The sequence below is a fragment of the Eptatretus burgeri genome, chromosome 10, assembly GCF_056783735.1.
Source record: "Eptatretus burgeri isolate ZD-2024b chromosome 10, Ebu_testis_v1, whole genome shotgun sequence".
In the NCBI taxonomy this organism is placed as follows: Eukaryota; Metazoa; Chordata; class Myxini; order Myxiniformes; family Myxinidae; genus Eptatretus; species Eptatretus burgeri.
The window spans coordinates 29156022-29183534 of record NC_140970.1 but is presented as its reverse complement, the minus strand read 5'-3'; the positions used below and the strand labels follow the sequence as shown (position 1 = coordinate 29183534).

At 44.5% G+C, this 27513-nt stretch overlaps 1 protein-coding gene across 10 annotated transcripts in view; it reads right to left on the bottom strand.

Moving 5' to 3' along the window:
* The window catches only part of LOC147018191 (splicing regulator ARVCF-like), a 163196-nt gene that overhangs the window by 70425 nt on the left and 65258 nt on the right, over window positions 1–27513 (bottom strand). For all 10 annotated transcript variants that reach the window (XM_085897640.1, XM_085897650.1, XM_085897645.1 and 7 more), the window contains 10 exons: window positions 23891–24122; window positions 19573–19756; window positions 19360–19477; window positions 19100–19247; window positions 16423–16494; window positions 16157–16284; window positions 10326–10476; window positions 3799–4030; window positions 3339–3459; window positions 1641–1746 (listed from right to left, as the gene is read on the bottom strand). In XM_085897640.1, coding sequence (XP_085753766.1) covers window positions 1641–1746; window positions 3339–3459; window positions 3799–4030; window positions 10326–10476; window positions 16157–16284; window positions 16423–16494; window positions 19100–19247; window positions 19360–19477; window positions 19573–19756; window positions 23891–24122 — 1492 coding nt within the window. The remainder of the gene's footprint in view (window positions 1–1640; window positions 1747–3338; window positions 3460–3798; window positions 4031–10325; window positions 10477–16156; window positions 16285–16422; window positions 16495–19099; window positions 19248–19359; window positions 19478–19572; window positions 19757–23890; window positions 24123–27513) is intronic.

Below are 27513 nucleotides of genomic sequence, written 5' to 3'. Positions count from 1 at the left end.
CAGTATCCCCCTTACCAGTACACTGGTGCTCATTTTGCCGACCTCGGAAGGATGACAGGCTGCGTCAACCTCCTGGTGTATTTTTAATTCAGTGGCCAACGGGGCTTGAACTCAGGACCCGAGGATCCCAAGCCACCACCCTAACCACGAAGCCAACACCAGGCTATTGGAGAAGTAATAACGGGATAAGATTGTTCTGTGTCTGCTTTTGTAAATTGCTTGCCTTTTGTCGCACCCCACAAATTCCTTGCTACCCTGCTGTACATACTAATAAACCCATTTACTCTGCCACATACCTTTCCTCGCTTAATCTCGACTATATAAATGGCAGTCCTTCTGTCTGCCTGTGTGTTTTTTGTTACGAATAAGCTCCTAGACCAGTGAACCGATCTTGATGAAACTTTACACATATATAGAACTAACATTCAGCTACAGGATGCGCTAAGTGGCTCTCCATAAAAATGAAAAAAAAATAGATTAAAAAAAAAATTCCCATAAAAAAAAAAAGCCTTTCGAATAGTGCGCCAGCGTATTAATCGTAACAAAAGGATTCATGGCTAAAAACGCTAGGGTTTTTTTGAAATACAAAATATTCTTATTGGTTGACTTTTTAAACATACACATTCTCCTCCTGTTATTTGAATTCTTGAACTGCACGCGCACGGCAACAGCTAACTGCTGATAGATCTGCTCATGAAAGAGCCAGGCAAGCGGAGTCAGCTGCAGAGCGAGAGAGCGAGAGAGAGCGAGTCGTCTTACTGCTGATATATCTGCTCATAAACGAGCCAGGTAAGCAGAATCGGCTGCAGAGAGAGAGCATCGCCTAACTGCAAATAGAGCGTCACACCGACGGGCAAGAGAAGCACAAAACTCACGTTCCACCTTTCTCGGTTCGGGTTTTGGCAGGACATCAAGGACAGTTTCCACTGCTGCTAGAAACATTGAGTGGCTCAAGGCCGCCTTCAACTCTGACCTCTCTGAGGATTACGGCAGCATGAGGAATGAGGAAAGCATTCCTTCCATAAATCTGAGGAATAAAAGAAGCCTTCCTAATTTTCTCCATACAACTAATGCCTCAGTCTAACTAGCGTGAGGAAAATAGGGCAAATTTCCCAGGTTTTACCAGGTACTTCAGCTAGTTGTAAATCAATGCTTTGTTTCGAAATGCTCCCAGCTCGTTTTTGTCATTTCCTTCATTGGTCCAGCATGGTTTGTATCCAAGCTGAGCCAGGAAGTTATCCCCTAACGATCTGTTTTTCTAGCCGGTACGTCCTTGGGCAGTTACGCTCGGCTGCATCTGATCCGGTAAGGTGATCCGTTTTGAGCAATGCGCCCCGAGGGCGTATCCCCCAGTAATTAGATCACGTGACCATTAGGTAACCGGTTTCCAATAGACGGAGGACCCTAAGTCACGTGGTCGAGTTATTGGCGTTCACGGTCGATTAGCGACCCGCCGCGTCACCAAGTTATTCGTGTGCGATGGCCTGCGATTCCAGAGAGTCTGGCGGGAACCCGAGGTAGCTTCCCCCCTCGTGGTCTTCTCGCCCCTGACCCCGGGTCCGCAACAATATTATATGGCATCCATATCTGGCAGTCATATCACATCCAAATCTTTAGAGAACCTTTACACCTCAACTCACCCCTCCCAGCAAGCAGAGTATGAGATTCCTCTGACCAAGACCCCTGCTTCTTATCCTCTTGATCACCACATTTCCCTCCAGCTGCTGGCTGCTTGCTCGGTGTTGCCTGGCACAATAACAGGAGCAAAAAATAAAGTATTAGAGGAACAGAACAGAAACGGGGGAATGCATTAAACTTAAATGCAAAGCAATAAAACCAAAACGGATTCAGAAAATAAAAATTGTAGAGGATAGTGTGTTGAAGTAAAGTGAAATTGCAGGTGTTGAGTGATAAACTGTAAAATAATAGTGGTAATCTTCCCTTTTGGTTTATAAAGTCTGGGCTCATGGAAGAGCAAGGTGACAGAGGATGAAAAGAGGGAGAAAAAAGGAACAAAAGAGTGAAGGTGTGCGGTAAGTCTGGATTTTGAAAGTTTAACCAGGAGGCGGTTAGAGGAAGAACATCTACCTTCTGCATTAGCTGGGAAGGGTTGGAGGACAGAGCAGGGGGAGCTAGATCGAAAGAGAGGGAATAAAGAACAGAGGGCACAGACCTGTCTGCGATGCGAGAAGAACACGTCTTGTATTATTCGGCCTCATTGTGGGAGATGCCAATGATGTTGTGAGCTATATTTTGCACAGAATCCAGGAAAAACAGAAGTAATGCTGGGGCCACAGTCCATAGTGGAGAACAGTATTCCATTAAGATATGGACAAAGGCCTTACAGCTGTGATTAGTTCAAATGTTAAGGAAAGAGTTGGGATGATGGAGGATGCCCAGTCTTGGCTTTGGAGACCAGCTTTGTTATTCTTGTCAGCGCAGGAGAGGTCATAGCTGATGGTGAGGCTGAGAAGTTCAAGAGAATGAACCACTTCCAGTGGCTTATGATGGAAATAGATTAAAGTGGGTTCTTTTTGTTACAAGCTCATGGAAAAGCAAAGTGATGGAGAGTATGAAATAACAGTGGGGCAGCAGGACAACAGTTGGACACAATAAGCAAGGGCATGATTGAACAGGAAAAGAGGAGAAATAAGAGGGAAAGCTGAAGAGTGGAGACAGAGGAAACAAGAGCAGCAGACCAGGATTTGAGAACATGGGAACAGATTCCATCTGAGCCTGTCGCCGATGTAGGGTCAAGGCTGGACTGACCACTCTCTGCCTTCTCAGGTGAGAATGCACAACGTTCAGTAGACAATGGATATAATAGGATGGGGATAGAGTAGGATGGGTTGGGTCCTCAAGATTTGGGGGCAAACACCGAGTTGAAACATTCTGACTTACCTCGAGCAGAGTCTACGTTCATGCCCTTCAAGGTGAGGAGAGGTTACAGGGAGAACATACATGAGGGACGAACCTCACAAAGAACCACTATAACTTTTTAGGAAGGAGATTGGTTGTAGAGTTCAGCCTTGAGATTTGCAAGATGATTACAGTCCCTGCCAGTTGGCCTGTGTGAACAGCCACATTCTCCGACACCGAGGTTGCTCCCTCACAATAGAGATATATTTGACAAGCACATGGTCAGAAAGCAACGTGAAGCACAGGCATTACAGGAGAGGTTGGATGGAAGTTAAGAAATCGATAAATGTAAAAAGGGGGGAAAAAGTGAATACAGTAATTGTCAAAAGAAACCCAAGTAAAAGGAAAAATTATAACGTCTCATAAAAAGGATAAGAGGAAAAAGAAGGACTTCAGTACTGTGAGACAGAGATAGACACCTGCAGCACGCTCTTGCTCCAGCCATCTTTCTTTAGCACTTTGCGGATGTCACTGTATTTCCACATCTGGAGCAGCACAGTGCATGCCAGACGACTCTGCCGATCCACTTGCCCTTCAGACCTGAACCAAACACGTTTGATAAACCGACTCACTTTCCTCGTGTGGAAAAGCAATGAACCAACGAAGTGCAGTCATTCACACAAAGGTAATATATGACCTTTTATTATTTTATTTTTTTTAAGATAATGCACAAAACATTTGTAGCCATGCTAAAAATTGCATGCCAATGAAAACCCGAAAACCCTGATGATGGAAACTTAAAAGTCAATCTAACACATATCAATCCAGAACAGTCAATCTCAAATTACAAAATCTCAAGTTGTGTTTTCAACCTTAAGGATAAGCTCTGGTCAAAGAGAGACATTTCCTTTTTCCCCCATTATAGCGTTAACGGCGCACCTGCTGCGTGCAATGTTGGTGAGAACAGGCAAACCACCCGCATCCTTCAAGCTTGTGGCATTGTCTGCACTGTTAGTGACCAATTCCTGCACAGCGCACAAAAGGGACAGCACGGCACCTGGAGAGCTGGCTGCCTGCGTCGGGGCCGACGTTTGGCCACCAGCAGTCTCTCCAGTCTTAGATTGCGGCCCACCTGGAAGCTTTTGCAACAGTTCTTTAATGGCATATTTACCTAGACAGAGACAATGGGAATAAGAAACAAGGCTGCACTTAACAATATATTGAAGTCAATGTAAAAATAAACAGGCAGTTTAATAAAAGTATGATTCAAATAAACAAGCAAGCCAAAAATAAAGGGAAGGTACCAAGTTGGAGTTCACGAATGTGACCCAAACTGTTCTGCACATATAGTTATCCAAAGAAACCATTGTTATATTCAGAAGTTACACAATTTTTGGTATTCGGTTCTCCAATGAGTACCAGCAGAAATGGTTTGGTACTGACAAAAAAAAGAAAAAAAAAAAAGACAGCTTTCGTCTGCTTTCCCAAGCATATATCAGCTTTGCGCTCAGAACGTCTGCTCCAAACGAGACACGTGCAAGTCATTCTATTTTTTTTTTGTTCCAGCCCTCCTAAATCTCTTCTTCCTCCTTATATCCTAAATTTTTTTTTTTTTACCTTTGCCGAAGGAGAAGGGATTGCATTTGGGTCTGTTTGTTTGTCTGCACAGAACTCTTGTGTTTTTCTCTGCAACTGCTTTTCGGATGGAGAATAAATTCTCATCATAGGTGCGACTATTCACGTAGAATGTTTTAATGATAATTACACCATCATAGGTCACGTGGTGTGGCAGCCATGTTGGAAAAAAGGGAAAAATTTGGACCTCTGTATCTCTGAAACCGCACCAAGGAAAAAATTTAAACTTGGCACATAGCAAGTACTCATCATGGAGAATGAGTGTGATTTTTTTTAATGACGTCAAAGGTGCCTTTGTTATTCCATCATTATTGCATATGTAAAACATTACATCTGATCAGTATGAAAATTTTTGAGGGTCATCTTGGGATAAAATGGTCCACAGTTTTTTTTGACCATTTCATCAGTCACGTGATTCGGCAGCCATATTGTTAAAAACATGAAATAAAATATAAAACCTTCAAAAATCTCTGAAATGGATGAACAGATTGAGGTGAAACTTTACACATATGACCGACCACCCATCGATGAGGAACAAAAGGTTCACACATATGACATCATAGGTCACATGGTTTGGCAGCCATATTGGACTTAACCTAAAACAAAAATCTCTTCTCCCGAACACCTGGACAGATCGAGGGGAACTTCACCTAAATATTCCCCAAGGCATGCGTGTTCAAGGTTAAGGAATAATTGATGAGTCACATGATCACTTCTGTCTCTGTGTATCTGTCTGTTTGTTTCTCTCTATCTTTCTCTCCTTCCCCCTCATCTCCATCTATCTCTCTCCTCCCTCCTCTCTCCTCTCTCTCCCTCCCTCCCCTCCCTCCCTCCCCTTCTCTCCCTCTCTCCCTCCCCTGCCTCTCTCGCTCCCCTCCCCCTCCCTCTCCCTCTCTCCCTCGCCTGCCTCTCTCGCTCCCCCTCCCCCTCCCTCTCTCCCTCCCTCGCTCCCCCTCCCTATCTCTCTCCCCTCCCTCTCCCTCCTTCCCGGAGAAAACAGTGGTTCGGCGTGACGTCAAAGAGGAGAGTGGAGTTCAGGGAGAGCGCACACACGGGGCAGAGTTGATTTCGGAAGAGAGGTTGAGTGCATAGTGAAGGACGCACACGGTCAAGAATGAACGTATTTAGGAGATGGCCTGTAAGAACAGGGCTTTATGACTGGCTTTCCTTTGACGCACGAAGAAGACGCCATGATTCTTGTACTCGTGTTGAGGCAATTTGGCTCGCGTGGTGAAGCAAGACACTCACTGGCCTTTGGCTCTTGCTTGGGTCATGAGGAATGGACCCCGGGCCTCGTGTATGACAAATAGCGGGTCTGTGAGAACGATCGGCGCACTAAGCTGCTGCATGGAGTCTCTGAGCCTTGGTGTTGAGTGCTGCTCGCTAATTGCCTGGCGTACGTTTGTCCCGCTACGAGAGAAGCGACGGCGCCATTTTGCACGTGCCTACACATGCAAATTGAAGCGCCTCGATTCCAAGTTCCGCAAAGACCAGCTCTGGGCCAAGCTAAGTACCAGAATAAAGAAAGGGTTTTCTTTTCTTTCGTTTTCCCCTTTGTCTGTATTTAAGTCCGTGTGTAGAGGTGCCTCAACTTAGAGTTTAATTCTTTACTTCACGTTATCATTACCTTTGTAAATATGTCTATTTTCATTAAATGTGTTTTTAAGTAACTGTATCCATGTATTTGTAGTGGGGTTCAAGTATATTCCCACGACACGCCAGCCAATGAGGGTTGAGATGGCCACAGAAGGCGGCTTTCCCACGACACGCCGGCCAATGAGGGTTGAGATGGCCACAGAGAGCGACCTTCCCACGACGCCCCGTCCAATGAGGGTGGAGAGTGCCTCAGACGGCGATTTGCCCACCACGGAGGAAAGGAATATAAGAAACGCCAGGCTGGGTAGTAATGGTGGTAAAAGGATCGAGGTGGTGGAGATCGTCGTGGTAAAAGGGTGGTAAAAGGATTGAGGTGGTGGAGATCGTCGTGGTGGTAAAAGGGTCGTGGTCGTCGTCGTAGTGGTCATCATCATGTTGCGGGTTCGAGTCCTGCCGAGCTGGGTCATAGTCACCTCCAATCTTCTCCTTGGCCTTGGTCGATTGGTGTGTGGCCGGTTGGAGAGCGTGGTGCCTGGTGCTTGGAGCGGCATCGTGTTGCGGGTTCGAGTCTCGCCGAGCCGGATTGTCGAAGACCACACGAGGTGGACAGGTCCAAGCACAGGCTCTGGTCTCTAGCTCACCTGTCCTCGAGCTGGAGGCCTTCAATAAAGACCCGATGGGTCCATTTCTGTGTGTGGGCCCGTCTTTAAGTAGCAACTGGATAAGTGCTTTTGCTTGTACATTGCCTGCATTTCTTATAGTTGGATAACTCTGCTCTATGTGTGTTCCCTCCCCCCCCCCCAATTATAAATAAATCCCCTGTTAAATGTTTCAGCTCGTTTCTGTGTTTTCTTTATTGGTTTAGCGTGTTGGGAAATTGGGAAGCGGCAAATTGTGCATTTGGACCGACGGACCTCGGTAACCATCCACTCGGGTTACGCACGGTTCAAGCACGCTAACGGCTCGTTCCGCTCGAGTTCCGCCGAGGGTGAATTTCTCCAGTAGTTTAGACGACGTGGGTATTTAGGTAAATTGAAATTGGCAATCGACCCTATCCCACGTGGTCGACCTATTGGCGATCTTCGGTCCGATAAGGGACCCGTCGGCTCCGGAGTGATCCGGGGTGACGACCTATAAATTCCAGGTGTTCAGTGGTGCAGACTCTCCTGCTCCATCTGGCGGTCGTACTCGCTACCGAACCCAGCACCACAACAATAATACATGGTTTGCCATTGCCTTCCCAGCAGTAGTTGGGGCACAAATTTGTAATTTGTTCATGGTGCCAGAGAAAGCTCACCTACTCTTTGCAAAAGACGCCATGGGGTTCCTAACGTCCATCAACAAATGCCAGAAGACGGGACACCCAATTAAACGTCCATCAGAGGAATGGCACACACATTGATATATAATTTACCCAGTCTTTGAAATACCGGGATGACAGATTATAGCTGGGCTAAGATTCGAGGCCAGGTTAGACAGCTTAGAGGCGAGTGTGCGTACCTCTAAGTCTAAGCCATCGTCAACCCTCGTGTGTGGATAAAAACTTGCACACACTTCAACTTCACAGTCCTGCATCAGGCCACAGTGCCAACTCCCTCCTCCCAACACTCCCCAGTTACCATGTGACTCACCGACTATATTTTGCTCCTGGAGGGAGCGAGTAGTTGAAAGTAAATAAAATCCCAGAAAAAAAAGAGCAACAGCTCTGGCTGTTGAAGCTGCAATTCTGACCTTGGTGAGGCCAATTTACCAGACCACAGCAGTCTCATTTACTCTTACTTCTCACTGCCTTTCTATCCATGGTTAGTGTAAGCTGTTTCTGCTCCTTGGTCCCAGCTTCTGTTGATCTGAATAAAGATCACCTGACCTGTGAAAATCACCTCTCAACTGGAATCTCTCGAGTTATTTGTCCCTCCTTACTCTTTCGACACACTTCCCATCTGTTTGGCATACGAGTATTGCAATCAACAAATGTTTGTCTCTCTGCAGAACAACAATATGAGAAGCAAGAATCACCATGTTTGGAACAGAGCTTCATGTTATGTACAGACGTGATTATCCAATACTCACACTGGTCCATGGCCAAGGCATGAGTAACTATAGTCCTGTACTTAACTTTATATTTAGCCCACCACCCCCCACAGTGAAGTGGGAAACAGGGTTTTGCAAATTTTGCGTGTGTGCGTGCGTCGAGGTCATAACTTTTTTCACCATTTGAGCTTTTGTCATCAAATTTTCAACAAACCATTATTTTGAGAAAAAGGAGAAAATAATTTAAAATTGGGTCAAAATGTGAAAGGGCAAAGTCAGAGGGACTATAAATAGCCCTCATTAGCCACACCGCAGTGTCAAGCAAGAGATGCCCCATATTTTTTTTTTGTTCGTTTGTTTTTAATGGCTTCCCTGTTTGTTTATTTACCATTGAGCTTCCATGACACACCGGGATGACAGACCATGCATAGAATCTGTCTGGGCCACAACATTTTTCCAGTTGAGCTTTTGTCATCAAATCTTGAAACCTTTACCATGAAAATATGGAGAACACAAATAATTAAAAGGTACTTTTTCTTTTTTCTTAACTGTTGTTTTCATCAAGATTAGTTCCTGTACAAAGTGGACATGGACAGGCTTTGCATTTTGAGATGCTTTCTAGTTTTCCTTGTGAGCTTAAAGTTAAACTCGTCCAACACATTCACAATATGAAGCTCTGTGCCAAATTTGGCAATTCTAGCTACCCTCGTTATCCAGTTATTCTGCCAGCAAACAAACAGACGAGACGATAGCAATACACACACGCTCGGCCTTCAGCTGTGGCATGAGTAATGACACCATGCAGATGCGGATATTTGTTAAATGGTTGGCACATTTGGCATTCCCATCTGAGCACTTAGCTCATGATGCTGGGATCCCGGATTCAAGTCCCACATAGTGAAATTAATTGTTCACTGCTCATCAATATCCTTGTAATTTGGATACAACTATGCTGTTGTCTCCCAATGTATTTGCCACGTATGCTACACATACATGCCCCTCGAACCTTAGACAGCATAGACAGAAGAACAACAAAAACTAGAAGGGCACTCTGTAGAGCGCATACCCCCGCCACGTAATGCCTGATCCACGAAATATCATGCAATACAGTACTATATCGTTTTTGGCCCTACCTCTCAATGGGGAAGAATCACTTAGAAATTAAATAATTCTCGTATTCGGATCTTCACCAAAATCGAATCAATTCGTCCTTGCGACACACCCAACATGTCCACCAAGTTTCATCCCAATCCATCTACAACTTTTTGAGATATCGTGCTCTATATTATTTTTGGCCCTCTCTCTCAATGGTGAAGAATCACTTTAAAAATTTGAGTAGTCAGATCCAGATCTGGAGGATCTTCACCAAAATCGAATCAGTTCGTCCTCGTCACACACCAAACCTGTCCACAAAATTTCATCCAGATCCGTTGACAACTTTTTGAGATATCCTGTACACAAACAGACAAAAACAGACAGACAGAAAGGGGTGAAACCATAACCTCCTTCACCTTCGGCGGCGGAGGTTAAAAAAAAAAAGGCAAACGGAAATGGGTTTATGGCTGCGATGTGCTTGCACACGGTTCACTTATCGGATTAATTCTATTCGGTGGACCGTGCTTTCCAACGTAAATGGGGTGTAAGGTACATCGCAAAAGCAATCACTCTCTTCTTCTTCTTTCGGCTGCTCCTGTTAGGGGTCGCCACAGCGGATCATCCGTATGATCCGCATAGTGATTTGGCACATGTTTTACGCCGGATGCCCTTCCTGACGCAACCCTGGTCGCCTCTTACAACACAGGGATATGGTACACCTATTTTAACCGGGGTATACACCGGCCCAGTATACTGGTACTCATTTCGCCGACCTCGGAAGGATGACAGGCTGAGTCAACCCCCTGGTGTATTAATTCAGTGGCTCAATGGGACTTGAACTCAGGACCTCTTGGATCCCAAGCCGCTGCTCTAACCACTGCGCCAACACCAGGCATGACATCGCAAAAGCAATCACATCTTCTGCTTATCCATCTTGCAAATGGTCATCAACAAATATAATAAAATTCCAGCAAATCATTTCCACAGTTAAGAGTTTCACACAATTTGTATGAATCCAATAGTGCTTTGCTCGTATCCCTTTAATTTGCTGGCAAAACCTTACGAAGTGTTTTTTTCAAAACTTGTGCACACACACTCATACACTTTACCGATCAGGGACTTGTTTCGTGGGTCAAGGGCAAGGTTGCGAAGTGCGGTGGCAACTGATGCAATCACAGCGTTGTCATCATATCGCAGCAGATCCACGAGGATGGGGAGGCCCTTCTCCCCTCGCACCGTAGCTCGGATGTACTCCGACCACTATAAGCACATCAACATACCCGCATGACTCTAATAAACACAAACACTGTCACAGGTTACAATATAGGTTTAGTTTTCACAAAAGTTATTGAACTTGTACGAAGCACATGGTGTTGTGCTCTGTATTTGTTCCTCTCCTCCCTCAACTCCCACCTTTCCCCATTCTTCCTTCCCACTCCTCCCACGCTTCCCCACTGACACACCCCCTCCCCACTCCAACTCATACATAACCACTTTCCCTTTTTTTGCTTCCGATTTGAAGTCATTCATTGGCAAGTTGTGTGTGACCATGGTGTACAAAAATAATGTTAACATGATTGCAAAATCAAAAGTCATTCTAAAATCTCCTTTGAACGATGGCATGTCCATGATGCATTACCTACTGCTGAATTGCCACCACAAAGGCAATTGAAAAATGCTTTTCCATAACTCACTCAGTCCAAGCTCGGTCAAATTCAAACTACAGCTATCATGGTGTTATGAAGGATGAATACCGACAAGTGCACAAAGAAAATTTCCAAAACTTGTTTTATCTCCTAACAGTGATCACATGGTTTGGACAGTTCTTTCAAAACTCCCACAGTGAAGGACCGATATAAACACTGAAAACATCCCACAGTGCAGGTATAAAAACAATGAAAAACTAGAACGGCACTCTTCGACATTGCGAGGTCGACCAATATGCCTTCACCCACATTATTACATCCACAGCAAATACCACCGATCGCTTCGCTGACTGGAATTCCCCTTCGCTGGGGGGGGGGGGGGGGAGAGAAAAATAGGGGGAGGGAGAGTGGGTGGAGGGGTGTGTGTGTGTGTGTTAGAGAGAGAGAGAGAGAGAGAGAGAGAGAGAGAGAGAGAGAGAGAGAGAGAGAGAGAGAGAGAGAGAGAGAAGAGAGAGAGAGAGAGAGAGAGAGAGAGAGAGAGAGAGAGAGAGAGAGAGAGAGAGAGAGAGAGAGAAGAGAGAGGAGGTTGAGAGTGAGATGGGGTGGGGGAAGGGAAGGCAGCATGAGGTGAGAGTAAGGGAAGGCAGACGTGCGGTGGAGCGTTAATTACGATTCAGTGTCTCGTAAAAAATGATTCTGCAGAGAATAACAGTGAAGATGGAAACAAAATAATGTCTCAAATCCATTTCCTACCGGTCATGATATAAACACTGCCTGGACATGTCCAGAGATAAACACAGTCTGGAAACAAACACCACCTGGGCAGGTCCGGAGACAAACAAACACCGCCCATAAATGTTCGGAGACAAACACAGCCCAGACAGGTCTGGAGACGAAAAAAACGCCCAGACACATCCAGAGATAAACACCACCCGGACAGAGAGAGAGACATAGAGAGATGCGTAGGAGGGTGTGGAGCGAGGATGGTGCAGACAGAAAGAGAGAGAAGGAAAGAGAGGAGTGGGGGGAGGGGAGTTCACAAAGACAAAATGTTATGCTTTATGAACAACACACACACAATATTATATATATATATATATATATATATATATACACATATATATATATATATATATATATATATACATATATATATATATATATATATATACATACATATATATATACATACATACATACATATATATATACATACATACACACACACACACACACACACACACACACACACACACACACACACACACACACACACACACACACACACACACACACACACACACACACACACACACACACACACACACACACACGAGTCCATCCATCCATTGGGACCATACTCTGTTCAGAGTGTTGGTGCCGCCTTAGCAGTCTCCTTGGCTATTGGGCACAATTCTGGACAGGTTGCCACTCCGACACAGTATACCAGCATGCTGGTACTCATTTTACCGACCTCGGAAAGATGACAGGCTGAGTTAACCCCACCTGGTATTAATTCAACAGCTGAGCGGGGATTTGAACTCAGGACCCTCGGATCCCAAGCCTGCCACCCTAACCATTTAGCAAACTTAGCAAACACTAGGCTTATACTATATGTATGAGTGCTTAGCTGATATCGGCAATTTTTCGGGAATCGGCTGATTGGGTTCAGTGTGATTACCGACTACAGTAGTACTGTATACAACCCAAAAACCTTGAGTAGCTTTCATCGTTGTTTTGGGGGAATTTCAATTATCAAATTTTAAAAAACAACACTGCATAATAAACGTTCCAAGGAGATGTACATAAATATTTATATTTATAAAGAGCTGGCAAGCGTCGTGTGACGGGTAGAAAAACAATTTGGCTCGGTAATTTAGAAAATACATAAATACGGCAAACCGCTCAGAAATTATCAAATAAATTTTGTTTTGAAACTCACAAAGAGAAAACATATAACCTTTCGAAAGCCCATAATAATCTTAAGATGTGGGATGAAACTTTGCCACCAGCAAGCATGCAGACATGCACACACACCCACGGAGAGTGCATTTAAAATCCAAATGTACCTATTTGTACCATGTACCTTGCAGCAACTGACTGCATATCCTGATCAGGACATGAACAGCACTGCTATTGACCGTAGGGCGCTCGGTAAGCAGCTTAAGCACGTAAGCAAGCACTCCAATTTAGTGGTTGATCAGGAATGTCTCGCTTGACACATGATTAGCAATCGCCGAACTGTCATATTAAACAAACACCTCCCGTAAACGCCTGAAATATCAAATGTGTCTGAATTGGACAAATTAACACTTTTTTTAGCAGTCGGAACTGCTGCTGCAGTCAATAAAGAAGTTAAATTTTTGAAATTCTCAATTCTGGAGCTGAAATTTTGTAATTTGGCTTAGTTTTCGAGATTCTCGAGGTTATGGCATTTGCGGAAATGAAATATAGCCACGAACACTGGCGTCTCCGGGCGTTTACAAACATTGCAATGTATTCAGAGGCATTGATAATATGAGTGAGGAGAGCGAGAGGAAAAAAAAAAACTCGTAAAAAAAAATCATTCATTGCGGCTTGTTCCAAGTCAAGGCATGGTTGAACAGGCCAAAAAAACATGACGGTTTCAGACCCCAGCGAGGTAAGCCAAGAAACACCTAAAGACCCAATTTGGGGTGAGATGAATGAGGATGCGCCTAATAAAGGATATAATTAAATAAGGCCATTAAAATTATCTTCAAAAGGGGTGCTTTAATTAGCCAAACACCAAATTTTCTCTCATGCACTTCCTGAGAGTTCCCTTAGTGTGCATGCAAAGTTTCAGGATGCTAGGTTTCATGGTTTTGGAGTTATGGCACACATAAACACATTGCTGGATCTGGAGTCATTGCTGAACAGACACATATAGATTATGCAGTCGTGTCCAAAAATATTGGCACTCTTACACTTTTTTTCAAATAACTCACAATTTTATCTAAAAATAAGTTGAAATTGACGAAAGTATTTTGTCTCCACAATTCATCATTTCACTGTTAATATTACAGAACCTTTGTTTTTGATTCAGAACTTAATCAATCCTTTTAAATCAGAAAATAAAAAATGGTATTGTTAAAATTATTGACACCCTCGACTTAATATTTGAGTGCACAGCCTTTGGACAAAATAACTGCAGTCAAATACTACCGATAGCCATGAATAACCTTCCTCGACCTCTCTACTGGCAGTGTGGCCCACTCTTCTTGTACAAACTACTCCAGTTCTTCTGGATTTGAAGGGTGCCTTCTCCCAACTGCTGTTTACAGACCTCCCCACGGGTGTTCAATGGGATTTAGATCTAGACTCATTTCTGGGCATTTCAGAACAGTCCAGCATTTTGTCTTGAACCATTCCTGGGTGTTTATGAAGTGTGTTTGGGGTCATTGTCCTGCTGCAAGACACATGACCTTTGACTGAGACCCAGCTTTCTGACACTGGGTTGAACATTGTGCTCCAAAATGCCTTGGTAATCTCCTAATTTTATGATGCCATGCACACATTCGAGGCACCCATTGTCAGAGGTAGCACAGCAACCCCAAAACATCACTGAACCTCCTCAATGTTTGACTGTAGGGAAGGTGTTCTTTTCTTTGAAGGCTTCATTTTGTTTTCTCCAGACACTGAGATGATGTGCTTCATCAAAAAGCTCCAATTTGGTCTCATCTGTCCATAGGACATTCTCCCAATAGGATTTTTGGCTTGTTCAGGTGTGTTTTGGCAAACTCCAGTCAGGCTTTCTTATGTGTGTCTCTCAGCAGTGGGGTCCTCCTGGGTCTCCTACCATGGAACCCCCTTTCATTGAGTTGGTGATGGATGGTGTGAGTTGAAACTGTCGTACCTTGTGTCTGAAGGTCAGCTTGAATCTGTTTGAGAATTGATCAAGGTGCTTTCTCCACCATTGGAACAATCCTTCGCTGCAATCTTCCATCAAGTTTTCTCTTGCAGCCACATCCAGGGAGGTTGGCTCCAGTACCATCTTATATATTATTTCCGAGTTTGTGGCTTCGTGTCGCGCTATCTTCGACTTTGTTCTGCGCTCGAGTAACTTGATATTCGGCTTACATTATCTCAAAGACCATACAAGGTGCATGGTACAAAAAAAGTGAATAAAATGGTTCTGAAACAGTGAAATCATATTCCACTCACTGCATTAAAGTAAAATTACTACTGATACTCTGCATGAGTTCCTTTCTCAAACACACCCACCCCAACATGTCGCGCAAAGCGCGGGTTATGCGAGTGGACCTGAAACTTCCAGATGGCATTGCGTACGGTGGGCACAGGAACATAAAGGTCTATGGAGATAGACTTGTAGCCTTGAGATTGTCCATGCTTGGCCACAATCTTGTGTCTGACCTCCTCAGACAATTCTCTGGTTTTCTTTCTTTTCTCCATGCTCATTGTTGTGGTACACACAGTAACACCAAACAGCAGAATGTCTCCTTTTCTCCATTCAAACTGGGTGAATGAGTGATTTTTATATTGCAGGCACCTGCAACTCACCATTGGTGAGTTCAATTCCAAAGTCAAAAGAGAATCACCGGCTTGAAATCTAATTATTTCTAACAACTTCTCAAAGGTGCCAATAATATTGTTCAGGCCATTTTCGGATTTCTGTGTGGAATAAGCTAAGATTTGGTAAATTTTTTCAGCTTTTTTGTTTTGCTCCACTGGCAACCAAAGAAATAAGTATGTGGATACCAAAATATATTTTTTTAATTTCAACAATTTTTTTGAAGAAATGGTGAATTATTTGAAAAAAGTGCATAGGTGTCAATATTTTTTGGCCACAACTGCACATACTTGCACAAAGTTGGATTTAAAACCCTTTTAGCTGTTCTCAAGTATCACATTTGTGCCTGACATGAACTCTGACCATTGACCTTTGACCTATTGACACTAAAATATAATCAGTTCATCTTTGCATCGTTATACATGCTTGTACCAAGTTTGACTGAGATCTCTTCAGCCATTATCGTGAGGGTTAAACAAAGCACATGTTCAGCAAAGCAAACCAACGGTGGTTAAAAGCAATGTCAAGGCAAGCCAAAAAGCGGATATCATGAAAAGGCGCCACAAGGCGAGGGTAAATAGAGAAGTGAAGGTAAACGTAAAGTAAAATAACAATCTTTCATACACAGATGAATGAGCACAAAGCATCAAAACCTTGCCATTTTAAAGTCCATCTTGGTGACACACACTGCGACAGTAATGACAGTGGTTCGTATGGGTCAAGCTGCTAAAATGACGCATCTTACCGTCCAATCTCCAGCTGTAAGGTTCTGTAAGGCGCCAGCAGACGCTTCTAAAATGCCTGCACTTGGTGACTCAGATAGGAGAGAAAGGTAAGGCCGCACAACCTCAGGCTGGTACAACTTCTCCAGGCCTGCACGTTAAGGAGGACAGGGTTTAGTGTGGTGTCCATCAACAAAGTTGGCGAAGTCAAGGCAAGGCCTTTACAATGGGGCCAACAATGCATTTCTTGTGACACGGACAGATTAAAACAAAACTCCAAATCCTGTACCTCTTGCTGGTTCCGAACGCTTTGGGATGGCGATGGTATCCACGCTCAATTCTGGTTCCTCGTTTTTTGGAGCTGGTGAATAGAACATTACTTCATGAGAAATCATTCACCTCTGCACATTCATCAGTTATGCAGATTTATTTTTTTCTTTATCCAAAAGTCCAAACAGGGAACATACAAGGTCACCTTAAAAAGGGCTGTCACTCGGCCTGTAACTTAATGATTGCAAAATTGTTTCAATCATTATTTACCGACAAGTCTGGTATAAATAAAGAGTTTCTTACAAAATTTGTTTTATTTCAGGAATTAAAACAATGGGATTAAACACCAGAAAATAAAGGACATGGAAATTCATAGCTTCAACAAAGAACTGAAGTGCACACCAAACCCACCAAGAAAGTTTTTGCAATCATTCTGTACACTTGTACCCATTTGAGAACCATTCAGTGATGGATATCATCCTTTTTGGGAAGAAAACCATATGTACAAGACACACCATATACAGACAGGTCTCATATGGGAGAACTAAACTCCATGGGTAGAAACGGATGACCCCATGTGATGCAACAGAGGAGACAACTACCATGTGGTCTTGCCTGATCCGCAATCGAGTGGACAGAATAGGTCGAGGCTCTTCCGAAAGACGTCATCCTCTTCCGTAAAAACGCTGTGCCACATGCAAAATGCAATGTCCATGACATCACAAGTTGAGTCCTGGGAGTGGGAAGTTTCCCCTCACCCAAATAGTTACCAGAATAAAATCCATAAGACTTCCATTTATATTCCCCAAAATAAAAATAAAAAAGTCCTTTGGGGAAGATAGCTTGCATCGTCTAACAAGATTAACTCAGGGCACTTTCAATTTTCTATGTAGAAGTATTGGGGCTCGTGGTAAAGAAGAACGACCAGAAGCAATAGATAAACAGACAAAAAGGGGCAAAGAGAAAAAAATTGGGACAAGAAATGATGCACTACAGGTGACAACACGACAACAGAAAGAGCAGGGGAAGGGTGAGAATAGTATCAGCATGTGGCAAAATTAATTAGGGGAAATGGGAGACACCATTAACTGGTGGTGGGCAGCAGACGACATCAAATTGGGAAGACCTCGAGACAATGGAGATATAAAGACAATTCAACAGTCAAGAAAAAAGGGGTGCACAAAAGGATGGAGGTGTGCGTCAAGTTTATACTTCGGGGGAGGTAACAAGGAAAGATGTCTGACAGGACGAGAGTGACGTGGAGGTGAAACGTCTCAGAGGAGAGGTGAGATGGCAATATCAGCAACAGCAGAATCAAGCTGGTGTAAATACAAACGGATCCTGTGATCCAGATTTCTGATGTGAGTACCTTGTTTCCAATTATTTGGAGTTCCTTGTTTCCAATTATTTGGAGTATCTTGTTTCCAGAGCCTCAAGTAGGGCAAGATGGGAAGCTGCAGTACTCATTCACAGTGGATTCATATTCCATGACACTCTGGATGAAGACTTTATTCACCATTATAAGCTGAGGACACCAGAGGAAGACTTTGCCCTGCGGCAAGTCCTGAGGTGTCAAACACCTTTGGAAATCAGTTTGGAGACATGATCTGCCCAAGGCGGCTTTAAACTGAAAGTGAGACAGGAGCTCCAAAGACCTCTTTCTTTCCCTCTCAGAGGCTGGGAACATAAATAAAAGTGGGGGATTTGCCTGACAGTCTTGATGGAGGACAAAGTAAGAGTATGGGTCTTTGTTGAACTAAAAGACCTGCTCCAAATAGATGAGCAGTTGCTTATTTTCACGAGTTTGGCTGAAATGGATGCTGCCATAGGCAGCCTGGTGAAGTGGTGTGGAACTATCCTGCACAGAGAGGAATCGTCTGTCACTGGAAAATCCTTTGCATCACCTTGCAAAGACGTGCCCATTGGAAAGTTCGTGTTTTGACAACAAAAACTTTGATGTCCACTCGATCAAGTGCGCTGAAAAAGGATGTAGACCACAGAATAATGTGACATGAAGAAAGACTCTCAAGGGTACGATACCGATTATGAAGGTGTGATTTCAGAAAGTTTGGGATGATCCTCACAGAACCAACATGCCTGAATATGAGAAACCAAATGACTAGGGACTACACCACTCTAAACATTATATAATGTCATGAAATAGAATATGGTAGAAGTTCAAAACAAATGGTGAGAACATGGATGGGATCAAAGATGTGAGCATTCTGGTGGACACAATTGCAGTATAAAGCACAAAATGAGAACAACGATTAGAATTGCAAAAAACATTGAACTTGCTCCCTCCACCCCCACTTCCCAATTTAGTATTTATTTAGCAAACACCTACTGGACGACAATTCAGATGCATTTGTACCGCTGGTTGAATCATTACAATGCTCCTACACATTAGGATAAGAAGTTGTCCAGGGTGCTGACACACAATGGCCTAATTTGAGGAAAGATACCATGGGATCTTTAACATCCACCAGCAAATGGTAACAAATGGGACACTTGGCTCAATTTCGCTGAAGGATGACCCACTCATCAATGTAATGCCCTGCCGAAAAAAACAGCAGAGCCACCAGTTATAATCAGGTTGGGGATTGAATCCAGATGAGACTGCGAAGACGATAAGTAGGCTACCTCTGAGCTACCCAGTCAGCCAATCCCACCCCCCCCCCAACCCCTTTCCCCACCTTTCCCTTTTCTACGAAAACATCTCAGCCGTTTGGTTTCATGTGACGTAGCCACATTGGGTTGAGTGCGGAAGGATTCTGCCCCAGGAGCCTCTTGATGAAGGCGAAATGAGAGATTACGGAGGATGGATACACAATTCTCCAACACCTGGTATAAGGGAAAGAAAGAAGAATAGGCAAAGGCATAAATAATATGGCCTTAAAAAAATAATAATAATAAATTCAAACTGCATGGAATCTTTCAATTTACCCCCACCCACCTTCCCATCCTTCTGTTTTTTGCTGATTGCCGACTGTAAGGTGAAGAGCAGGGCATCGACTACGCCATCACAGTTTCTCAGTTGTCGGCGAAGAGATGATCCTCCACTGCTCAAATTCCTTCACAAAACAATAATAAACACTTGTCAAGGCTGCTAGGAATGGAGAGCAAAAAGGTAAGGAAAATGGAAATAACATGAAACCAGCAGGTGTACCTTAAACAGCCTACGGTGTTACAAAAACAAGGCTCGTGCTGAAGGTCCCGAGGCTTAGAGTCTTCGTTGGGTTGGGGATCCCAACCAGAGAAGGGCACGAGGACCAGGTCAGTGAGGCTCTGCAGAGCGTGTTCTGCCACAGGGGTCTTGAGTGGTTCATGGGAGGAAAGGTTCCACAGGATGCCTGCATTTCAAGCACAGAAATTAAATTCAATGTACACACATCAGTAGTGTTTTAGAGTGCAGTCACTAAAACCAAAAACGGCATTCATAATCTGCCTCCGATCGACAACTCTACATCAACAGTAACCGTTTCAATGAATAAATTCACAGCAGCAAGAATAATGTGTACGTACGAATATCAGAGAATGCTTAATGTGTGGGGAAGTTGATCGGCACAACAGATCTCTCGGAGGGGAAATATGGAGCCAAGGTAGCGACAGACCAACATGAGGGATCTACAGATATGCTGTTAGGTAGGAGCAGCCGATCAATGCGCAACTAAATGGTACTGGTAATGCCCTGAGGATGTTCGCCGGCAAAAAGCGACATGTCGTGGGCAAAAGGAATATCGATTTGAAACGATGGTTGATCAAAATGGGAGTTGCACGCTGTTTTATTGACAGTATCTCGGAGCCTACCCCAAGGAATACATTTAAACTGAATCAAAGTGTAGACTGCCACCACCTATAAGTTATACCAAATGGGGCTACCCCACCCCTGACAGACATTACCAATCCAGTTGGGTTCTCTTTACGACAATATTACAACAGATGTGCAATTCTCCTCAAACTAGATTGGGTTCCAGAAAGTTACAATCAAAATGCCCCCATTTTATTAAGAACTACCACAGTTTACATCTGTAGTGGGTCGCATTTTGGCATGACAGGCCTCATCATAGATACTTGCAAAAGAGTATTAGTTATAAGTTGCAGGTCCATCCCATAAACCTGTGTTTACCCACGTCACCACCACCCCTCCTTTTAATGATATTAACCAACCCCTCCCCCAACCCCACCATTTGTCAACCTGCCCCTATTGGTCCTGCCGAGTTGCTCGAGTCCAGTTTCCCGAGCAAAAGAGCCCAGAGAATGACGCCCTGCAAGGTGTTGCAGGACTCTGTCCTGTTTTCAGTAATATAAAGATGGTCAGGTGGGTGCCTTCAGCATGGTTAAATTAAGTGTGGCATATTAAGTGAAGCACAGGCACCTTGAATTGAGTATTGAAAGAGCTGAAGGTAGCCAGGAGTTGGGGCAGTATGCAGCGTGAGCAATAAGCATTCCTCCCTCACATTCAGCCATTCGTATGACATGATATGCCTGTTCATGCCTTGGCACGAGCCAGTCCAAATGTTATGATCAGGCGATACGTGGGACAGCAGAATAACCTTGAGGTATGCATACCCGTCTCTGAGCTATCCAGCCTGGGTTTGAATCCCAACCTAACTATAAACTGTTATCCTGGCGTTTTGCAGGCACAAGGCACCAATGTGTGGTCGTCTCTCGGATGGATGTTAAACTGAGTGCCCCATCTGCCAACATTGGTTTACGGAGGTTAAGCATCCCATGGTGTCCTTCACAAAAAGTAAGCGAGCCATCGTCCGAATCCTGGACAACTTACAAATTTCTGCTCTAACCTTCAGAGGGGGTTGCATCACTGGCACAGCTGTCCCCAGTAGATGATGCTACCACAACCCACGTGTTTCATATGAAAAAACCAGCAGCGTACGCCTATGCCTCCAAAACCACGGATGTTGATCTGCATGCACCGAATGTCCCTTGGGTGAGCAGGCTGAAGCTCACAATCTGAGCACCACCCCATCCTGACCCCATCCCTTTCCTTGTTTGCTTGAGGTTACGTTATTATCCATCTCTCCTACCATGCAACCTCTTTGCATAACTAGGCTTGCATGGGTAGATGGTCAGATGTGTGTTTTCTGCAAACAGAAATCCTGGCTCATAGAGGCCCATGGTTCACAGAATGACAGGGGATCAAAATGTAAAATGGAGATAAAGACATCACACATAAGTGGATGAAGGGCAAAATGGAATGAGAGGATGAATTACAAATGTGGATCTTTTCGACCCTCATTAACCCTTTAAGGGCCAAGGGACACATACAGATAGTGGACAAAAAAAAATGGAAACACCTGGTTAAATGAGGGATACCAAGTACAGTATATTGAAAACAGCAGCTTCCACGCAGGTGTAGCCCATGTGTTAATCAAGCAAATAACATCCCAGCATGCTTGGAGTCATGTATAAAAATGCTGCACAGGCCTGGTTGCTTACAATTATGGCCAGCATGGCTGCAAGAGAAGAATACCTCAGTGACTTTGAAAGAGGGGTGATTGTTGGGGCGAGTTTGGCAGGAGCTTCAGTGACAAAGTTTCACGAGCAATGGTGTCGAAGGTGATGTCAGCAAGAACTCCGAGGGAAAGACATCATCAGCAAAAGACAGCATTGGGCAGAAGCGCATAGTCCAGGATCGTAATGCCCGTACATTCATTTCAAGAGCAAAGCAGGCGAGCAACTGTAGATCAATTGACTGTAAATTTCAACCTGGGGCATGAGCAGCCAGTTTCATCAAAAATGGTCTGTGGAGAACTCCACAGAACGGGATACCTTAGTCAGGTTGCAGTGCACAAACCCATCACACCTCACAATGCACGTCTATGAGTCCAGTGGTGCAAAGAGCGCAGATATTGGACTACCGAGCAGTAGAGAAATGTGATATGGTCAGATGAATAATCCTGCACCATGTTCTCAATAAACGGACGAGTACACATGTGGAGCCAACCAAAAGTACTCGACAACACCTGAACGCTTGCTTACAACAGTGAAAGGTTATGGTGGTTCTGCAATGTTGTGGGGCACATTTTCCTGGCATGGTTTTGGGTGCAGTCAGCCCCATTAAGTAGCGATTGGCATTGACCTTGCCTTCTGAGGAAGTGAGTGATCATCTTCACCCCATGTTGCAGCATTTCTTTCCTGCCGGGAGGGGTGTCTTCCAGGATGACAATGCCCCCATCCACAGAGCACGTGTGGTCGCCCAGTGGTTTGATGAGCACGACACTGATGTTATCCATAAGTCATGGCCTTCTCAGTCAGCAGCTCTGAACCTAATCAAGTGTTTATGGGATAATCTGGAACGACGCCCCAGACAGCGTTTTTCCATCTCCATCAAACAGGTGTGAGTTGTTTGACTTTCTCGTGGAAGAATTGTGCCGCATCCCTCCTGCAGAGTTATAGACGCTGGTGGACTCCATGCCATGGTGCATACATGCCGTACTGGCCGCACATGGCGGCCCGATGCCCTATTATGTGACTTTATATTGGTGTATGTCACAAAACTTTAAAGTGGTGTCTCTCCAATACTTTCCCTGCAATTACAGTTGATTTGAAGTGCGTACATTGGCAAACATTGTAGCTAACACGAGGTAAGAGCTTTGGACATATCCATAATGTTTCCCTTGTTTATTGATTCGAAAAACTTGTATTTTTCGTCGTGCCATACTCTTGAATTTTAATTCATATTCGTCATTAGTATAGCCAAACTAATAATAAAATTGGACTTGTACCTGAAAATTACCATCAAGATGCTTGTGGTCCTCAAAGGGTTAACCCTTCCTTTCCAGGTTATTGTGTTTTTGTCCCCTCTCCCTCTTTTTCATTTTTTGTTCCATTTGTTTCATCCTCATTTTTCCCTTCTTTTTGGTATCCGAGTTGGTATTCAGCTTGCTCACACCCTATGTCCTCCTCCCCTGCATCCCATTCTTCCCCTCACCCATTTTTTCTTACAAGTAATCCTCCACCCAACTGTTGGTGCATTTCCTCCCCCCACCCCTCATGCCCACAAGTTTTGACTGTGTTCTTGCTTTTCTCATCTGTTCTGTGTTCCAACTCTTCCACAAGCCTCGACCTTGCTTACCAAAATTTAGTACTTAAAGGATATCGTAAAAACAATAAAAAATAAAAAAGTTTAACCATTTCCTTACAATTCAAAATAATCTGACGTAATGGCACAGCATTTTGTTGGAGTGGTTCAAAAATAAACGATCAAGTACACACTGGGGTTAAATGGAGAAAAGGAAGACCGAGGGTCGACAGTAAAGAGAAACGAGAGAATGGAAGAGTGGGAGGAACGTTAAAGGAAGAAATAAAAAAAATATAAATGAAGGAAAAAGCAGTCCTTGCACATGTATTGATAACACACTTAAACAATCACCCTGATTTTAGCTTTCCACCTTGATGTTAGGCCACAGGACCTGGTGACTCACTCTCATGTGTGCAAGGCAACTTGTAATGAGAAATCGTACCGGTGACCATGTCAATTACGTCGACATCTTGAGTACGACGCAAGAGTCGAACAAGTTCCTGGATCCCATTACAGCGAGCTATTGCAATCTTGTTTTCAGGTTCGCGTCCGAATGCCAAGTTCCTGAGTGCACCGCAGGCAGATATGTGCACCGGTCGACGCCCGCTGTCCAGCAGTGAGACCAGGGAGGGAACAGCACCCAGGCGTCGTACATCCACTTTTACAGCCTCATCCTGGCAAAGAAATCAGAGTGCTTGATAAATTTAAACCACCACCAATGAACAACATTATAAGGATGTGTTGAAGATAGGCATTCGAAGGGCAAGTCCTGTGCCCTTGACCCACTACCTGCACTGGTGGCTGAAAGGCGTTTCAATGTACTAGTGCCAGCAATAACAAACATCACTAACCATCTAATCCAGTCAAGTGTATTTCCATCAAACCTAAAACTCACTTTACTGACACCAATTCTGAGGAAACCTCGTCTTGATCCTGAGGTCATGACAAACGAAAGCCAGATTTCTAATCTTCCTTCCTCAAGCAGAGTCATGGAGCAATCTGCAATTCAACAGCTGCTCTATTACATGAATGACAAACTGTCTTCTAGGAGCATGTAGTCAGTCTGCGTATACTGTTATCACAGTCAGCAGAAAGACAACTGATATAAGGGAAGGAAAGAAGACCACACAGTGTAAAAACTGCTGGCTCATGCTTACAATGATCTATTTCTGCCCCTTGATTGTCAAAGCAAAGTCATTCTTGGACTTTTGGATTTGTCGTTTGATACTGTTGCGATTCTGTAAAACCGCATGCCTCCAAGGCAATGGCACACAACATACTGCGATCTCAAAGCAGTTATTTCAATCGTATACGTCTTAGTCCCTTCCATATGTCTAGTGGATAAAAGGGGAAAGATGCATTGCGTGGAACTCGTGTAGTTAGGTCTTTTATATCTCATAGATCTTCACTTTAACCTTGGACCTTTTCCTTTCTGTTACACGCACCATGCAAATAAGAATGAGCAACACACTACAGGTGTCTCGAGCATGCTCACGCTGCGAGCGCTTCCTGCTGACAATGCACAGTACATCGTTCGTTTGGGGAGTGCATGCCAATTCCCAACGGCCACCTCACCTTAGACCAAACCTTACCACGTTCACCACAACCGCTTCATACAACTGGGAAAAATACCCTCACAGCAACCCACCATTACACACAACCTTTATTCACCCATTTCACTACAAGCGCCACGTGGCACTCGGCTTTCACCATGGACGCCATGTTGTGAACATCCTAGCTGCCAATGCTGCATCGCCACAATCTCTCACTATGGATGCCAAGACGAGCGCCCTGCTCTATAACTGCCGCAACTGCCCATGGTTGTCAAATTCTGCACCAAAGCATCAAGGGACACGGAGGAGATGAGAGTCGAGCTGCTTCAAGGCATAACGCAAGGCACGAACATGCACTGAGGCTTATGAAGGGACCTATGGGTAGCACGAGGATTTCGCTACAACTCCATGATAGAATAAAGAGCAGCGTACGTTCGGCACTGGAGCACGTGTCCGAAGACCGCGGCCCCATGTAAAGCTTGGAGCTATAAGCCGTGTGATGGTTAGCGAGTAACTGGTCGAGTAATAGAACAGAGTCAGTTCACTCTCTTTTTCGGTCAGTAGTTCTTCGAGTCAGCCTGCTTGAGTTCATCTGGCTCGCCCTGCTCACTGTCGCTGCTACTGCTCGCCTTCGTGTTCATGGAGCCAGACGGGATCGGCGAGCAGGCAGTCAACAAGCATGTTGGCACGAAGCAAAAGGTGCCACGAGTCTCCGTGACCAAACTGGGGGGGGGGGGGTGGAGGGATCGCAAACTACTGCCACAAGGTGGGGCCGCTCGCTCTGTTTGAGCGATCCTCAATAGCGACAGACATTTACACAGATAGGATAGGGACATTCTTCTTATGCATCTTATTCTTCCATCTTTCTTTCTCTCTATCTTGGACACATAAAAGAACATCAATGCGGGCAAAGCCCGACTTCTTTTACGGGCAGAACCCGAAGGAGCGAACTAACTGACTCGCATTCACATTTTCCTCTTGCACGATGCCACCCCTCCCCTCCCCCCTCCCACTTTGCACTACACCACACCTCCCCCTCCCACTCCCACATCTCAGACACAACCAGTATTCCTCCCACCAACCTCTCCCAAAGCATTCTGGGTTGCGTTGGTCTGCCGACCACGCCAGGTATAGAGAGGTTGTTCACCCTCATCTGCTTTCTTTCTCTCTGAGCTATCTAATCTTCCGTGTGTGTGTGTGTGTGTGTGTGTGTGTGTGTGTGTGTGTGTGTGTGTGTGTGTGTGTGTGTGTGTGTGTGTGTGTGTGTGTGTGTGTGTGTGTGTGTGTGTGTGTGTGTGTGTGCGCGCGCGCGTCCTAGCTTAAGTTAAGATTGTCGAAGATTATATGGGATAACTCTGCTCTGTGTCTGCTTTTGTAGGATTGCTTGCCCTTTTGCCACACACCACAAATTCCTTGCTTTCTCTGCTGTACATACCAATAAATCCCATTCACTGTGCCACATACCTTTTCTCACAGTCTGGTTGTAAATAAATGCACTGTGTAGAAAAGTTCCCTGTTCGTTTTCGTGTTTTCCTTCATTGGTCCAGCATGGCTCGCACCCTAGCTGAGCCCGGATGTTATTCCCCAGATTCGCTTCGTAGCAGGTACGTACTTGGCAGTTCCGTTCAGCTGCACCTGATCTGGTAAGTAATCTGATTAACACAAGTACGTACCGAGGGCGCGTTCCCCAGTAAGACGGAATGAGACCCTTCAGTAAACAGTTTGTTAGACGGAGGACCCTAAGTCACGTGGTCAAGTTATTGGCGTTCGCGGTCGATTAGCGACCCACTGCATCACAAAATTATTCGTGTGTGATGACCTGCGATTCCGCAGAGTCTTGCGAGTAACCCGAGGCAGTCGATCCCTTGTGGTTTCTCCACGACATCGGCCCGCAACAGTTCAGACCAAAAGCTTTTAAATTACATATCTGAAGAATAGATTTGGAATAAGAGCCTCAGTTCTAAATTGGTTCTCATATCTTCATGGGAGGCAACAGATTGTGGCTGTATGAGATGAACGCGATAATCCTGTTCTGCTAGACTGGTGTGTGCTTCAGAAATCAGTTGAAAGGCCGATTCTCTGTTTGCTACACTACTGTAAAGGATACTATCCATTTGCATGGATTATCCTGTGTAATGTGTGCTGATGACACACCTTTGCATTACAACGAAGCCTGGCAAACAGGGATCAAACTGTGGATAAACTGGAGAGTTGCATTTGTGAGACAAAAAGCTGGATAGTCAGTAACTCGATTTTGAATGAGGATTAAATGGGGATGCTTCATGCATCATCATGAACCACAGTCAGTGATGATATCTCTGACATATTTACTGGAAACCTTTTCATAAAGCAGAGGTCTGCTGTGCATGGCCTTGGAGACATTTGAGTCATCGCAGTACTCAAGCTCACATCAACACTTGTAGAAATGCGTCATTTGCCCCACACAAATTAGGATTAGTCCGCAAGTGTCCGCGGACATGAACCAAAGAAAATTTAGTGCATACGCATGTCA